The sequence below is a fragment of the Rhincodon typus genome, chromosome 25 (genome assembly GCF_021869965.1).
Source record: "Rhincodon typus isolate 14 chromosome 25, sRhiTyp1.1, whole genome shotgun sequence".
In the NCBI taxonomy this organism is placed as follows: Eukaryota; Metazoa; Chordata; class Chondrichthyes; order Orectolobiformes; family Rhincodontidae; genus Rhincodon; species Rhincodon typus.
In genome coordinates this window covers 35083712-35100008 of record NC_063356.1, presented here as the reverse complement: position 1 = coordinate 35100008, position 16297 = coordinate 35083712, and the positions used below count along the sequence as shown (strand labels likewise).

The 16297-nt window shown below is 36.8% G+C and overlaps 2 protein-coding genes across 2 annotated transcripts in view; both read left to right on the top strand.

Moving 5' to 3' along the window:
- The window catches only part of LOC109912364 (semaphorin-3D-like), an 82825-nt gene extending 67214 nt beyond the window's left edge, over positions 1–15611 (top strand). The window contains exons 13-17 of the mRNA XM_020511787.2: positions 2137–2178; positions 6285–6442; positions 7865–7929; positions 11314–11453; positions 13481–15611. Coding sequence (XP_020367376.1) covers positions 2137–2178; positions 6285–6442; positions 7865–7929; positions 11314–11453; positions 13481–13852 — 777 coding nt within the window. The 3' untranslated portion in view covers positions 13853–15611. The remainder of the gene's footprint in view (positions 1–2136; positions 2179–6284; positions 6443–7864; positions 7930–11313; positions 11454–13480) is intronic.
- The window catches only part of LOC109913838 (cadherin EGF LAG seven-pass G-type receptor 2-like), a 990249-nt gene that overhangs the window by 616276 nt on the left and 357676 nt on the right, over positions 1–16297 (top strand). The gene's annotated exons all lie outside the window — the stretch shown is intronic.

The window sequence follows — 16297 nt, the reverse complement described above, 5'->3', positions numbered from 1 at the left end:
TTTGCCTTGTAGATGATGGACAGGCTATGGTGAAACAGGAAAAGAGTTACTTGCTGCAGGATTCCTAGCCTCTGATATGCTGTTGCATTTATATAGCTGGTTGGCTACCACTGAGCATAGACTAATTCAGTTTCTAATCAATGGTAGCATACACAATATTGACTGTGGGAGATTCAGCGATGGATGGTAAAACAATTGAAAGTCAACAGAAAATGTTTGGATTTTCTTCTGTTTGACATGGTATTGTGTGGTGTGCTGTGCTTGCTACTTGCAATTTATCAACCCAAGCCAGAACAAGGTCCATATCTTGTTACAAATGAACGCGGACTGCTTCACTATCAGTCTTGGATTATCACCTCTTACAAGACATTGTTTCTTAATACAAGTTTAAAAATCTTTTTCTGATTTACATATTAGTTACTCGATATAGAATCTTAAATATGCAAGGCATTAAAGCTTTATAGGATTTAGCACCTACTTTTAAAAAGACACAGTGAATATGAGATGATTGCAGAGTCCACAAAATGCTGAAATGTTACATAGAGTCAAAGAGTCATACAGCACAGAAACAGACCCTTTAATCCAATCAGTCCATGTCGACCCAGTTTCCCAAACTAAACGAGTCCCATTTCCCTGTGTTTGGCCCTATCCTTCTGAACCTTTCCTATTCATGTGCCTGCCCAAATATCGTTTAAATATTATAACTGTACATGCATTTTCCACTTCCTCTGGCAGTTCATTCCACATATGCACCGTCCTTTGCCCGAAAATGTTGCCCCTCAGATGCCTTTAAAAGCTTTCACCGCTCACCTTAAAACTATTCCCTCTAGTTTTGAATTCCCCTTCTCTAGGGAAGAGACATTTGCTATTCATTTTATCTATACCTCTCACAATTTTGCGAACTTCTGAAAGGTCACCCCTCAACCTCCTACACTCCAGGGAAAGAAGTCCTGGCCTATCTAGCCTCTCCTTATAACTCAAACCCTGTAGTCCCAGTAACATCCTTGTAAATCTTTTCTGCACTTTTTCCAATTTAATAACATCCTTCAGACTGTGAAGAAAATCAAAGCCTAGCTTAAAACGAATTAAGTTGTTTTGGCAGTGTCAAAGAAAATACTAAATGCTAATGATGCTTAAAAAATGGTTAAATGATAAAATTCAGTCTTGCAGTTCTAACTGCAGAACAGCAATAGACTCCAAAACTAATAAATTAAACCTGCCAATCCAAGAGACCTGCACCATAAAATAAATCACCCAGGAAGTATAGCTTCACAGTAGCTCCATATCCATGAGGTTGATAAATTGTTAATCCAAGTGCTTTAATGTAGCTGATGTCTTGTTGAAAAGTCACAGAACATTACACAGTCCTGGAATTTCAATCCAGCAGTTTACATGAAACTTGACAAGGGAACAATTCATGTCTGTCCCAAACAGTCTTTGAAAATTGATTCAGTGACTATTTCCACTCAGCATGAATACAAGGAATCACGGTTAGCAAACAAAGTAAGAAGTGTAGATGGGTAATTTGTTTTTTTATGCTTGATGAGAATCATTAATAGTGTTTGTAACATTATTGACAAGATTTCTAAAGTGGCATAGTTGTTAGTTCTCTTGCCTTTCAAGTTGGAAGGTTACAGTTTCAAGTCCCATTACAGTACATAAATCAAGGTTGACACTCCAAGCAAAACTGATTGGGTACTGTGCAGTTGGAGATGTCACTTCAGGTGGACATAAAAGTCCCCACAGCACTACTTTAGAGAAGAGAAATCAAGTCATTCACATTGTTCTACACAATAAGTATCCCTCAATCAACATCACAGAAATTAACTACCTGCTCATTATCATGCTGCTGTTCGTGGGAATTTGCTGTATTCAATTTGGTTGCAATATTTCCTACATAACAAAATGGCTTCACGTCATTGGCTGTGAAATGCTTTGGATGTCTTAGGGTCACAAAAAGTTCCACATAAATGCAAGTTGTTTTTTTATAAACCTTTTACTACAGGAGAGAAATTATTAAACAAATTCATACCAAATTTGTTGCTACAGTTCATGTAAATGTCATCGTGATTTTTCAATAACTATCAAGGCAAGTTATTAAGTTGTACCTAACCGCCAATATTTACATTTTAATAGGAGTCAACTCCAGTATTAACATTGGAAATATCTGCAAAACAGGTAAGCAATCTAAATAAAATACAGCAAAATTCATTTATCAATGGTTGTATTTGGATCTACAATTTCTTTTCAGTTGTCACTTTGGTTTACTGGAAATTGTTGCTCCCTATTGAGTTTTGAGAGTAATACATACTGCAATTTCATAGGCACTACACTTGCAAAACTAGAAACATCCAGTTGTAACCAGGAGTGTAATTTGGAGTGATAGTTAAAGACAATATTATCCTTCAGACAAACTATTCTTGCAAAGGAATGAGGGTTAGATTGATTCTACTTTCTCAAACACATGGTATAGGAATAAAAGACCATTCAGCCCCTCAAGCCTATTTCATCACTCATCTATGATCAAGACTGATCTTTTACCTCAATGCCATTTTTCTGCATGATCCTCATATCCCTTGATATACTTAACATCTAGAAATCCGTCAATCTCAATCTTGAATATACCCTACCACAGCCTCGACAATCAGTGGGGTAAAGAATTCCAAAGAGTCGTCACCCCCGTGATAAAAATTCCTCCTTATCTCAGTCCTAAGTAGCATAGCTCTTATTCTGTCACTGTGTCCCCTGGTGCAAGGACACCCAAAAGCCTCCTTCCCGCATTTACCTTGTACAGTTCTAAAATATGTTTGTATACTTCAATTCAATCACATCTTCATCTTCTAAAGTCCTGAATAATCAGGCTCAGTCTCCTCAATCTCTCTTTATAGACAATTCCCCATCCAAGGATCAATTTGTGAAGTTCATCACAGTCCCTCTATGACTGGTATATCCTTCTTTGGGTAAAGAAACCAAAAACTGTGAGCAATACTCAAGGTGTCCCCTTACCAAGTCTCTACATAATTGCAACAGGGTGACTTTATTCTTGTACTCAAATCTGCTTACACTACAAGCCAATACACCACCTGCCTTCCAAATTGTTTCCTAAATCTACATGTTAGTTTTCAGTCCAGTATAAACAAGGGCACCAAGGTCCTTTTAGACACTGACAGTTCCCAATCTTCTCACATGTAAGAAATACTCTAAATTCTTACTTTTCTTATCAAACCTCATAATTCTTCACATTATATTCCACTTGCCATACATTCTGGCCTACTCTTGCAGCCTGTGCAAATCCCCTTGAAGCCTTTTGCATCCCCTTCACAATTCACATTCCCATCTAAATCTCTGTCATCAGCAAACTAAGAAATATTATATTTGGTTCTCAAATTCAACGCAATGATATGGTTTGTGAATAGTTGGGCCCAAGCAGTGATTCTTGCAGTACCCAACAGCCTACCAACCTGAGAATGACCTTTTTACTCCTACATTGTTTTCTGTTGGTTTGACAATTCTCCATCCTTGCCAATACATCATCCCCAATCCCATGTACATGAACTTTGATTACTATCTTCCTGTGTGAGACCTTATGAAACCATTTCGAAAATCCAAGTACACCACATCCGCTAGGTACCCTTATCTATTCCACAAGTGTTATGGGCAGTTACCAGACAAAATTCCCCAGTGTGTTACAGTTCCAGTTGGGAAATCATTAAGCTCCCAGCTGAAGAGGGATGAATTGGCTCCCCTTCTGTACTCACATACTCACACTCACCACCTCCCACCCCACACCACCAACCCCCCACCCCCCTCGCCCCCACATTGGTTACAACACATACACAGATTAGGAATAAATAATGAGTCCAAAAAATGTTTAAGAAATATATGGATCAGTCTCAGAGTCATTCATGAAGAGTGAATAATAGAACATTGCAACCATTACGATCCTGGTAGCACTGACATTGGTCATCAATTTTGAGATTCTTGACTTTTCAGTTTGATTAAAATTCTTTTGTCTTGGTTCATTTCGAAAGTAGCTAGCTGGAAGCTCTCAGTGAGAAAGTTCCTTTTCCCTTTCTTTACCTGCAGTGCAAGCATGGTTAATGGCTGCCCTCAAAGCTAAGACCTTCACAGCATCTAAGTCCAGACACTATAACCTCAGGCCACTAACACACACAGATCACAGTTAAATATTGTTTTTAACTCCTTTTTTTATATATCCCTGGAAGGATGAAACACAAACATGTCTGCAGAAGATACCTCCTGCTAAGAGAGGTTTGGGCAGTCAGCTTCCCATTATCTCTTCCTGCTTAGTCTTTCCATTTGAAATTTACTGATTCTGTATTGGTGTGGCATTCCAAATTTTTCTTTATGCAGTCACTGAAATTTCATCCGCAGTTATCTCAGCCGTATCAGTCCTCTTCTTAAAACAAAACACACTTTGGAAATAAAGTTTGATGAGTCCCTACAGGTTGGGAAATATGTGGCCAGAATATCCAAGGTATGGCAATCTCTTGTAGACTGCAACTCCAACCCATTTTTTTCACAAAAGGAGAGGACTCCGCTTTCTGACAAGAAATTCAGATTAGAAATATGGAGCCATACTTCCATCTGATTTGTCATTCCAGTGGCTTCACCACTGCCCGATTGGCTTATGTTTCAGCAGTCCTTCATGAAAAGGTGCAACATGAACCCTTGCTACCTCTCTAGTGACATAAGAGCTCCTGACACCTCAAAAATATTCCACCCTTGGTCACAGCATCTCTGGCAATGAAGTGAAACAAAACAGCTATTTTCCACTCCAGGTTGCTCTCCAACGACCTCTGCTGGAAGCTTGTTGTGTTAACAGAAAGGCTGGGATATGGTGAATTTAAAGAAAGCACCAACACTTAAGTGGTATTCCGGCCGTTTGTGGAACTATAATGTGACATTTGTCACTACGTTTATTACAAGAGAGGTGCGGAAAATAAAACCTGTAAAAGAAAATTCTGAATAAGAGTTATTGCAGACAAAGATGGTTACATTTTCTGGACAAATTTAGTTAGCACAAAAACTGAATGACTTCGTAATATCTCCTGTCGACAGCCTTGAGAACATTGAAATGGCTTGAGCTTCACCAGAAAAGTAATGCAAATAATCCTTATAGTGTATGGGATGATTTACAACTTGAGATATATGAAGAGAAGGAACTTGTTTGCATTAAACATTATTGCAACAGTATTTCTTTAAATTAGTTCACTAAAGACTTTAACAATACTAGGATTTTCACTTTGGACAAAGCCATATACATCTTCCCATATGTAAAACAGGTCTAGGAATATAAATTTTATCAATAGTCTTGCTTTGTGACTTGTTTGTAGTCTAAGAATATGAAAGGCCAACTGGGATTTGTTCTCTACCAAATTGAGATGGCTTTACATTCAGTTGGTTCAATATTATTTGAGGAATGCAGATTTTATTCCTTCAAAATCTGCTGATTATAATTTATAATTCAAGATTTATAATTATTTATTATTTATTATTTATAATTAATAATTGAAGAAAGAGCATCCTCACTACCAATCTTGTTCCATTTCAAAGTTCTGGTTTAGGATTCATGTTTTGTAGCAACATTATAACTGCTTCATCCTTTAGCTTGTGTTTGTGTGCTGTATGCCTTTTTGTTTGTTAAGAGTAGAAAGTCTGGACTGTGTAACCTATGATAACTTTCTTCATCTACACAGCCAATGCTGATTCTCTTAATTCACTTGAAGTATTTTCTAAGACTTGTTAATTCAAGTGTAGTCAATCTTCATTATTAGCATAAAGAACAACACGGGAATATCTTGAATCAGATAATTTTGTTGCTTCTTTATACACTTAGCAATTCCATTATCTTATTCACTCCTCACATACCATCCTATCCTTCCTATACCATGCCATTTCTTCTCTCCATCTCATAATATCCCAATACTGCTCTTGCCATCCTAAACCCTCATCAATCTTATCCCATCCTTCACAGGAACAATTTCTCCAAGCAGGGCAATTTTGTCATTGGGTTCTGCTTGCCTTCCTGTTTTTGGTTTCCAACCCCCATCCCAATTACTGTAACCTTCTAGGTGCCCATGTGCTTCAGTGTGCACTGGCACCACACACCAAATGAACCATCCACAGAAGCAGTCTTTAAACTTACCAAATACATTGACAGACAAAAACTGAGTATTCTTGTCGTATATTGCGTGCAATGTACTGAGAGTGTTGAACCCTTAACAGACCCTGTAATTGAGCTTCTTTAATATTACTTACAGAAGCAGATTTATGCTGGATCAAAGGATGGCGTCGTGCAACTTGCTCTGCAGAGGTGTGGAGCATATGGCACAGCTTGCTCAGAATGCTGCCTTGCTCGAGATCCCTACTGTGCATGGGATGGGAATTCATGTTGCAGATATGTGCCAGCACCAAAAAGGTAAGTGCTAATAAAGTTAGTGTAGTTTCTGTTGAGGTGTAATGTTTTGTAGACATTTATAGATGTTGTGCTTCACTATAAATAGTTAAAAGTATTTTTTTCTGTAATATAATAGGACCTGCTTGTAATGTTGTAGAATTAGAATCAGGAGGCATGCTAAACCAGGAAAGAATTTTGATTTGTGGAACACTGTTCTAAGTGTATTCATGTAGATTCCACTTGCTGAGTATTGAAAGCCAAATGTTTTAAGTTTTGCAATATTGATAGAAACAGATCAGAGAAAAGATGCATTGACCATATAGTATAAATGATTACAAAAAAAAACATTATTTTGCTATCACTGGGGATAGGCATAAAATGCTGGCCTAGACAGTAATGCCTATGACCTACAAATGAATACCAGTGAACCAGGCAATGAAAAGAGAAAGAGATCCACAAATGCCAAAAATCTAAAATATAAATTAAGAATAGAAATCCATGGTAACAGTCCAAAGAGAAATGATAACCTCCATCTTTATAAACACCATTGGCAGATCTGGAAATTTCTATCATTGTAGCGAGAAGGACAATGTCAACTGAAATTTCATCAGCTCAGGTCAGCAAACTCAAGTTACCGGCACTTCTGACTGTTATATCTGGGTTTTCCTGGTTTGGTGGCAGCCTGGCAAGTAAAAATGGAGCAGGACTCCTCCAATGGAAAAAGTTTGTCAATCCCAAACAAACTGGCCTTGACTATTTCCCTCCCATGATCTCACACAAAACAATTGAAGGAGTGGATTTACTAATCCACGTATAGACTTCCCAATTATTTCTTCATGCTTTCTATCCCCTGCAAATTATTTCCGCAAAAATGATGGTTATTACTGAGTTGGTACAGTGCAAGAAGAGATTGACAAATTGAAAGATCATCCAGAAGGATGGTTTTGTCTGGAGTCACTTCCATCACTTAGAATCCATTGTATATTTGCTAATACTGACACTTTGTGAAAGCTGTTGGGATTTTAAGATAGGTTGTGATTGTTGACATCCTGGGCTTCCCTCTGGGAATTCTATTGTTCATGCATTTTGTGGAAGTGAATGATGAGGACATAGAAGAGGAAAGGGTGGAAGCCATTAGAGTGTGTGGCAACTTGGACAGTAGATATATAGGAAAGTAAGGTGTTGGCAGTATTGAAAGGGATGATGGGCTACAATGTCAAGTATCACTCCCTTTGTAGCAATTTTTAGCCAATTGCACTAGCACCAGCATTTGTATTTAGCTCTGCCATCCTTGTTTACACATTATACGTGGTCTTCAGCCAACATTGTACAAGTACACAGCCTTAATAGTTCACTAGCAATATCTGTGTGGACTCATATAAATACAAAAGATTTTGTTGCTATTTAATTCTAATGACTAAAATGTGTTTACTTTTCAATTAGACAGATCAGACGTCAAGATGTAAAGCATGGAGACCCAATAATTCAGTGTTGGGATCAGGAGGACTGTGAGTATACAAACATTAATATGGCAATTACCGCACACTGAATTCTTCATCAGCTGAATTTTTTCTTTTATTCACTGTTTATGGAGACAGTTCCGGCCAAACCAAGCTAACATTTTAACTTGTAACTGATTTCTGTGTGGGGTGAAAATTCACAAAAGTCCTGCAGAAGTTAAGTGGGCTGAATAATTTATGGCTCTTAATTAAAGCTAACTTCTGTCAGGATTATTTCCCTGATAGCTTCTATCTGCTGACATCAAGCTAGCCAATTCCACAAATGCTCAATTTTGGGTTTGTAAGATTTAGATAACCATCCCATTGGGGAAGAAGCTGCCTCAGAATGTTTTCCTCCTCCAAACTGCCTGCTTGATTTTAATAAAAGTTTGCTACACCATAAACTTACATCCATGTAGATGGGTGGGTCAATAAATTTGCAGACAATACAAAGATCAGTGGAGTTGTGGGTAGTGTAAAAGGTTGTCAAAGGATACAGCGGGATATAGATCAGTTGCAGATATGGGCGGAGAAATGGCAGATGGAATTTAAGTATGTATGAGGTGCTGCACTTTGGGAGATCAAATGTTAAGGAAAAGTATACAATTAATGGCAGGACTCTGAACAGCATGGATATACGGAAGGATCTTGGGATTCAAGCCCGCAGCTCCCTGAAAGTAGCCATGCAAGTAGTCAGGGTGGTAAAGAAGATGTATGGCATGCTTGCCTTTATCGATCAGGGAACTGAGCACAAGAGTCAGGATGTCATGTTGCAGCTTTATAAGACTTTGGTGAGGCCGCTGTTAGAGTATTATATTCAATTCTGGTCGCCACATTACAGCAAGGATGTGGAGGCTTTGGAGAAGATGCAGAAAAGGTTTACCAGGATGCTGCCTGGATTAGAAGGTATGAGCTATAAGGAGAGGCTAGAAAGACTCAAGTTGTTTTCTCTTGAGCGGCGGAGACTGACGGGAGTCTTAGTAGAAGTCTATAAAATTATGAGATGCATAAATAGGGTTGACAGTCAGAATTTTTTTCCCACAGTTGGGATGTCTAATACTAGGGGACATGCATTTAAGGTTAGGGTGGAAAAGTTCAAAGGAGACGTGAGGAGCTTGTTTTTTACACAGAGAGTGGTAGGAGTCTGGAAAGCACTGCCAGGGGTGGTGGTGGAGCCACATACAACAGGGGCATTTAGGGACCTTTAGATAAGCACATGAATCAGCAAGGAATGTAGGGATATGGACCAAGGGCAGGCAGAAGGGATTAGTTGCATTTGGTGCCATGTTTGGCACAACATTGTGGGCCGAAGGGCCCATTACTGTGTGTAATGTGCTATGTTCTATAAATGACCCAGATATTTCAACTAGGAAGATTTAAGAACAGCTAAGAAAAAAAAGAATAGAATATATATTAACATTTAAAGTAAAACTTTACTTTAAAACCCCAAGCAAGTAAGGTTTCCTCTCCTGATGGAAGAAAATCTCTTTTGAGAAGTATTATCTGATGGTTTCTAATAGCATTGAAATTTCAGTGGCAGGGTCTCAATTTTAAATTATTTGCACCCTCCTTCTTTGCCAATACATTGTTAACACTCTATATTGGTTGCTCCCACTTTCACATGATGCTGTATCATTTAATATTATGCATTGATGATTCCTTTATGAAGTTGTGAGATTTTATCTAGTCAATTTATTTGTGATGTTTTATACTTCTATCTGGACTTTCTCTTCACCTCTCCCTTATATTTTCAATCTTAAAAGAATCTTTTATTAAAAATTTATCTGAAAAGATATTTAATTTCCCAGTATTTGTGAGTGATGTCCTATGCAGGTTTCTCATGGGTTTTCCTGTGTTGAGGATCTTTGCCATTATATCTACTGGATTGCTCCAGTACATCTCTGGTTAACTAATACTTTACTTTCACACTAGGTGCAATGTTGCCAAGTGTTTTTGCAGGGCTTCTTTTTGGTGATTAAATTACTGTTTATATCATTTTGACATCTGTGCTCAGTACTGTATAAATTAATAGCATGTGCAGTCTACCTAATTAATTATTTTCATTCCTCAATCAAACCTATATTTCCAAATAGATAATCTTACAAGCTTACTGCCCACCATAGCCTGACTCACAGTAAGCTTGCTTCACAAAGCCAACGCCTATGAAAGCAGATAGATAAATTTGGGATCTAAGAAAGATCATGGATTTGGGAGAATGGGGGAATCCAGTGGTGGCCCAAGGCATCCAGTTCATGGGCAGCAGAGAAATCCACTGGTGGTCACATCCCGTTTTCAGACTAAGGTGCCTTGGAGATTCAGAGCTCTTGAGCATGGAGGGATGAATAAGATATTGCTTCAGCAGTTGCCAATCATGGGGTTAAGGTTGGGAAGTCTTATTGTGCTCGGGATGGGAGGTTTGACCAGAAAGAGTATACTAGGAGGATTTATTGAATTAGCTTGTTGAGGCTGGAGGAAACATCCCTGTTCTTAGCCCTAAAAGAGTAATTACTAACCAGTAGATTCAGCACATCATGCCTCCAGCAGGGTGTTTTACCTGATGCAGCAATGTTTATGTTACCTCTCATAACATAAGAAACTGGGTATATTTGAAGAATTCAGCAAACATTAATTACACCTAACTATTAATACATTATACAATGTATAAATATTGCATTCTTCATGCACATGTGTATGGGGTAATAATAGTAAGCTATTAATTAATGATGCCATGCAGCCTAATTATAATATTTAAATGACCAATCCACTTCCCTGAATGTGTTGATCACAAATACCTTCTCATACCTCTGTTAAAACATGAAGTTGAGTGAATGCAAAGCCTTCTTGGTCCAGACATCCTGTGTTTTAACCTCTGACATGGCTGTAACCTACCTGTTTTTGGAAGTTAATGTTCAACCCAGTGTTCTTTTGTTGATGTTTTGGCACATACTCTGCATGGGCATGGAATAATTTAAATTTTTTTTGCAAAAACTAATGATTTAAAACGTAGACCAATAAAGGCCTGGAAACTGCATAGAACACCTTGGGCTATGACATGGAATGCGTATTATAAATATCATGTCTAATTGCAATTGTATTGAGGCACAAAGTGGAATATGCTGTGTGGGGAAAAAATAATAATTTTATTGTACTTTCTCTAATGTCCAATTTGAAATGCTACAGAATGCCCTTTTACACATTTTACGACCAAAGTATAATTTGGAGAAAAAAATTAATCAGCATTTTTTACAGCATCTGTTTTTATTTTGAACCTGGAATGTTTTAAACATGTGTTGTTCAATTTGTTCTGCCTTTGCTGGTATTTATGAGAATGAAATTATCATCCATTATGATTTTTTTTCTTGCTAATTCCCATAATAAACATTTATTACATAGATGCAAATAATGTACTAACCGAAAAGAAGTTAGTTTTTGGAGTGCAATATAATTCAACATTTCTGGAATGCAGTCCAAGGTCACAGCAAACATCAGTCATTTGGTCTGTTCAGCGATCACTCAATGGCCAACAGGAAGAGGTAATGAATCTGAATGTTGCATTCTAACACTGAAAATCATTGGAGTTGCGTAATAAATCTTTCAGATATATTTCATGGGACTTGTTTGATTTTCAATCAGACAATGAGTATGTTGACATATACTTTCACATTCTTTCCACAATTAAATCATGTTAACATTTCCATGATTGAAATGAAATATTCAGTTCGTGGACAGTTTTCTAACACTCATGGAGCTTGTTAAGTGTGGAAATATTAAAAATGCCTAAAGCACCATCATGTTAGCAAAACAGTGTCATTTCTAGCAAAATAGTACATTCATGTGCTGCAGATGCATGTCACTGCTTTAGTGTTAGCATATGATGTTGATAGAAAATTGAATATCAATCATTTGTGGACTCATTGGGATGGTTTTACTGCAAATTAAAGGTATATTGACTTTAAAAATCAATTTGATCTATCTGTAAAGAGACATCTGGACCTTCAACCTCTTAAAAGGCTATAGAGTTTACTGAAATGAATACTTTCTTGTTCATTGTTCCAACAATATATTTTCTGTTTTCTATTGTCATCACATGTTTTCATTTTAACCCTGGAAATAGTCTTGATCAGAGTTTTTTTCCATGTCAAATTGGTAATATCTCATTCTTTTAAAGGGGACCTAACACATCTTGTTTTAAAACCAAGCTTATTTTAATGTTTCTAACTTTGAAGAATCAACACTAATCCATGGATTTTGGTCCGTATTCCTGCTCCCATTGGCCAGACAGGAACATGAAAAAAAATTACTTTGCATGTTGTTGCCATCCGAGGAGCTGTTAACAAATCTTAAGCCTTCTAATATCCAGTTGAGGTTCTCTAAAAGATGTGCAAATTCTACTTTAAAATTTAAGAGGCTGACAGTTTTACTCAATCCACTTGCAATGCCTAAAAAGGCCCAAAATTAGGCAGCAGTTTGTGCAGATTGGTCACAGGGTATCCCACTGTGAGATAGGTATGCTCTCTAAATATTTTGAGTCTGGAAAATGGCCACAATCCATATCAATTTACTCCATATGTTTAAATGCAGCCTGATTCTTACTGCTCATAAATGGTTTTTCTAAAATTTGCATCAGCTCCTTTATTCATTTAGGGGATGAGGGTGTCGCTGGCTAAGCCAGCATTTATTGTCCATCCCTAATTGTCCAGAGGGCAGTTATGAGTCAACCATATTAATTGACATCTCTGGTCATTTTTTGTGAGCAAACAACAATTATATTTTTTGAGAACAGATGATTTGTCAATCTACTCTATATCAATATTATTGAGTGGATGGGGTCTTTACAGGCATAGTGAGGGATAACTTTTTACATTATAAATATCATTACGAAAAATATTTCCAATAGATTTCTGCAGTTCATGATTATATTAGAACTTTATTCACATCCAAAATTTAAGATTGCATAACAGCTTTTACAAAACTGAATATAATCAAGTTTTACCACTTGAATTGACACAGCTGCTATGCTTAATTATCAATATGTTATTAACAAGCAAATGGAATAAGTGGCAATGGTGGGAAACCTGATGTTAGAAATTAAACTCATGATCTGAAGTAATATTAAGTTGTAAGGGATTCTACGAAATGTTATTTTCTAGATGAGAAATTTCACTTTATTACTGAATTAGCATAGAGTTTGTGATTCACATTGTTTGCATTGGTTTTGGCAAACTAGCCTTTGTTTTGACTCCAGCTAAACAAAGTATGACAATCAATCATTTTAGCAAAATCATTGTTGAGGCAATCTTCTAAAAATGATTTTCTCATTGAATTTTGTTGCTGAAATTAATTTCAAATTTCTATAGCTTAAATATAGGTATGTGAATGCAAGAGGAAAATATTCCATAATTGTGTTTTCTTAGGAGCACAAGTATTCACAAAACAAAGGATCTAATTTTTAAAAATATGATAAATGTGCATTCATTAAATTATCATAATATTATAATTGGATCTTTAAGAATCTACAGGTATATCTTACTCTATATGTCTATATTTTGTTTTTATGCAGATAAAATATGATTCCAGAATAATCAAAACAAGACTTGGTCTACTCATACGTCACTTGCAGGAAGATGATGCTGGGATTTATTATTGCAGAGCCGTGGAAAATACATTCACACAAATCATTACAAAATTCCACCTTAAAATTATACTCAGTGACTTCAAGGCAACATCGATGAAAGCAGGGTTCAATGAGGGAAAGGGCAGAGATAGTCGGAACAGGACCAGGCTACGTTACAAGGATTTTCTGCAGCTCCTGAACAAACCAGGCATTACTGTGAATGAGTACTGCCAGCAAATCTGGCGTAATGGAAAGAGAGGACAAAATAGCAAAACTTCAGCAAAATGGAAAAATGCACCAGAGTTTAAGCGGTATTAGACTTTGGGCAATATAAAATGCATTGTGGTGCTCCTTTGAGGAAATATAGTAACAGAATTTATTCACTGGATTTTTGTAACAGAATGTTGGCTGAATAATCTAACTGTCTCTGATGTGAAGACTAAATGGATGAAATGGAACCTGGTCGTAAAAGCTAAAACAAAATGTAATGTGAAGAATGAGTGTATCTGGATGTATTCTAATCATTAGAACTACAAGTTTCTTAAAGGCACAGTTTGCTTTAAAAGCAAATATTACTATATAGGCAATTACTTTTCATTAGTTTGGGAAAAATGTAAACAGATTCTCATAGCTTTGATAAGGTCAGTAAATTAATCTTATTGTGGCAGTGTGGATTGAATTTCTGCCCAATACTCCCAATCAAAGCATTATCAACAACTTCATAAGATGGTACCAACAGTGTGTTGATTCACATTTTCTCAGTTTAATTTGGCTCAAAAGAATTGTGAAGTAACAGCCCCTGCTGCTCACATCACTACCAGCTGTCCAAAAACTATTTACATCCTTTAGAGTGGATCTGGTGTCTGACCCAGTATGGCACCTCTATAACATATCTGTAATACGTTAGTAATATATAAGTCTTCAATCAATCAGATTGAATAGGAAAGATTTGGAGGAATATGGGCTAAACGCAGGCAAGTGGGACTAGTTTGGTTTGGGAACATGGTTAGTGTGGAATAGTTGGAATGAAGGGTCTGTTTCCATGCCGTATGACTCCCTGACCCCACAATAAGTTGACAATTACCTGTCAAGCACTGAAGACGTTCTTTGAGAAGGAGTACTGTGAGCAATAGCCGCTCACCTGGCCATCACAGCAACTCGTCATTTTTTAGTGATCAATGGCTTTTCAGTCCCCTGTCATTTTCACCAAAGTGGCATTCCCTACTGTGCACTTGGTTTGGTGAGTGATGAGTTGCTAACTGCTCAGGAAATAGGTCAATTGGCCTTTAAAGGCAGAATCCTTGCTTAAAACACAAGTTACTGAGGTATTTAAATATTTAAGTGACTTACCCAACAGCTTCACATGGAAATTCTCTGCCATTTTCAGCCATGTCCAGGAGAAACCTAGAACTGGGAGGGGATCTTGACCCAATGCCATTTTCAGAAGTCATATTCAGACCACCTCACCTTGTCTAGAAAAGTTCACCTGTAAATTAGATATAAATCACAGACAGAAAACAAAGCAAAGATTTGGATAGGCAGGCAAGGAAGAGATAAACGATGCACAGGAAGTATATCATCAACACCAATTATTATCTGGAGAAATGAGATTCCAATTTATGAAAATAAGCTTTTAGAGTCAGCAAGGCTGTTTGGCAGAAATTATCACTTATCATGCCATTAAAAATATACATATTCCTGAATACACCATCCCTAAATGTTTTGGATATTTTTAGAGGTGAATTAGTGGACAAACGGATCAATTTTAAACTGTTGCCTTGATATCAGTGCAAAGTTGTTTTAGCACTTCTGTGGACCACAAGGATATCTCTAAAAGTGACTTCTGTATTTTGCATTGAAATACTTTTAAACAGCCTTTCATAGCAGGCTTTGAAAATTGCTGTCCGATTTACTTCATTATAATAGTCAGTACAATTAGCCTCATGGTTGCTATCTATACAAAATTCTGGTCAATATACACATGATTTTGCTGATGGGGAGGAAGGATGGTGTAACTGGTTTAAGAATTGTAAATGTATCCTTTCATGTGTATTATTAAATTATACCCTGTAAAGGATTAGAACATTTTGTATTACATTTTTAAAATCATAAATTATGCATACCTCATATTTAGATGATAAGATAAACCTTCATGGATATAAATGTTATCACCTGAAGCTACTACTTAAGTAGATTTTAACATATTACTCCTATGTGTGCAAAAATTAAATGTATACCTGGCTGGTATATCACATGTACCATGTTATGCATACACAGCCTCCATTGAATAATCTAGCTATTTCTTCATAACATATTCACAATTAATTTTATACACCTTACACTGCTGCTATGAAATGAATTAGGTTTAGGTGATGTAAAATTGTACATAATAGAGAAACTAAATACCTTACGATCTGGAGCTAAGTATTTTCCTTCCAGGTGAAAGAGGGCATTCCAAGTGACTTCATAAAATTTTCTCTGTCAATTTGTTGCAATGTGGTTCTTCTCTAAGATTTTTGATTAGCCCTTGGATAAATATGCCAGGATACTGATATTTCTTATCAGCTTGCATCTTGGAATGTCTAAAACATGACCTTGTTTCATGTGAACTTGCCTTAAACATTGGTACCTTTTGTATTAACTGAGGTTGCACTAAAAGTCCATAATTATCCTTCAGTGTTAAATGGGTGTGAAACATTCCTGCTGATTTTGCATACTAAAAATAACAATTGTACTTCAGTGTTGTTATGACACAGGGACAGG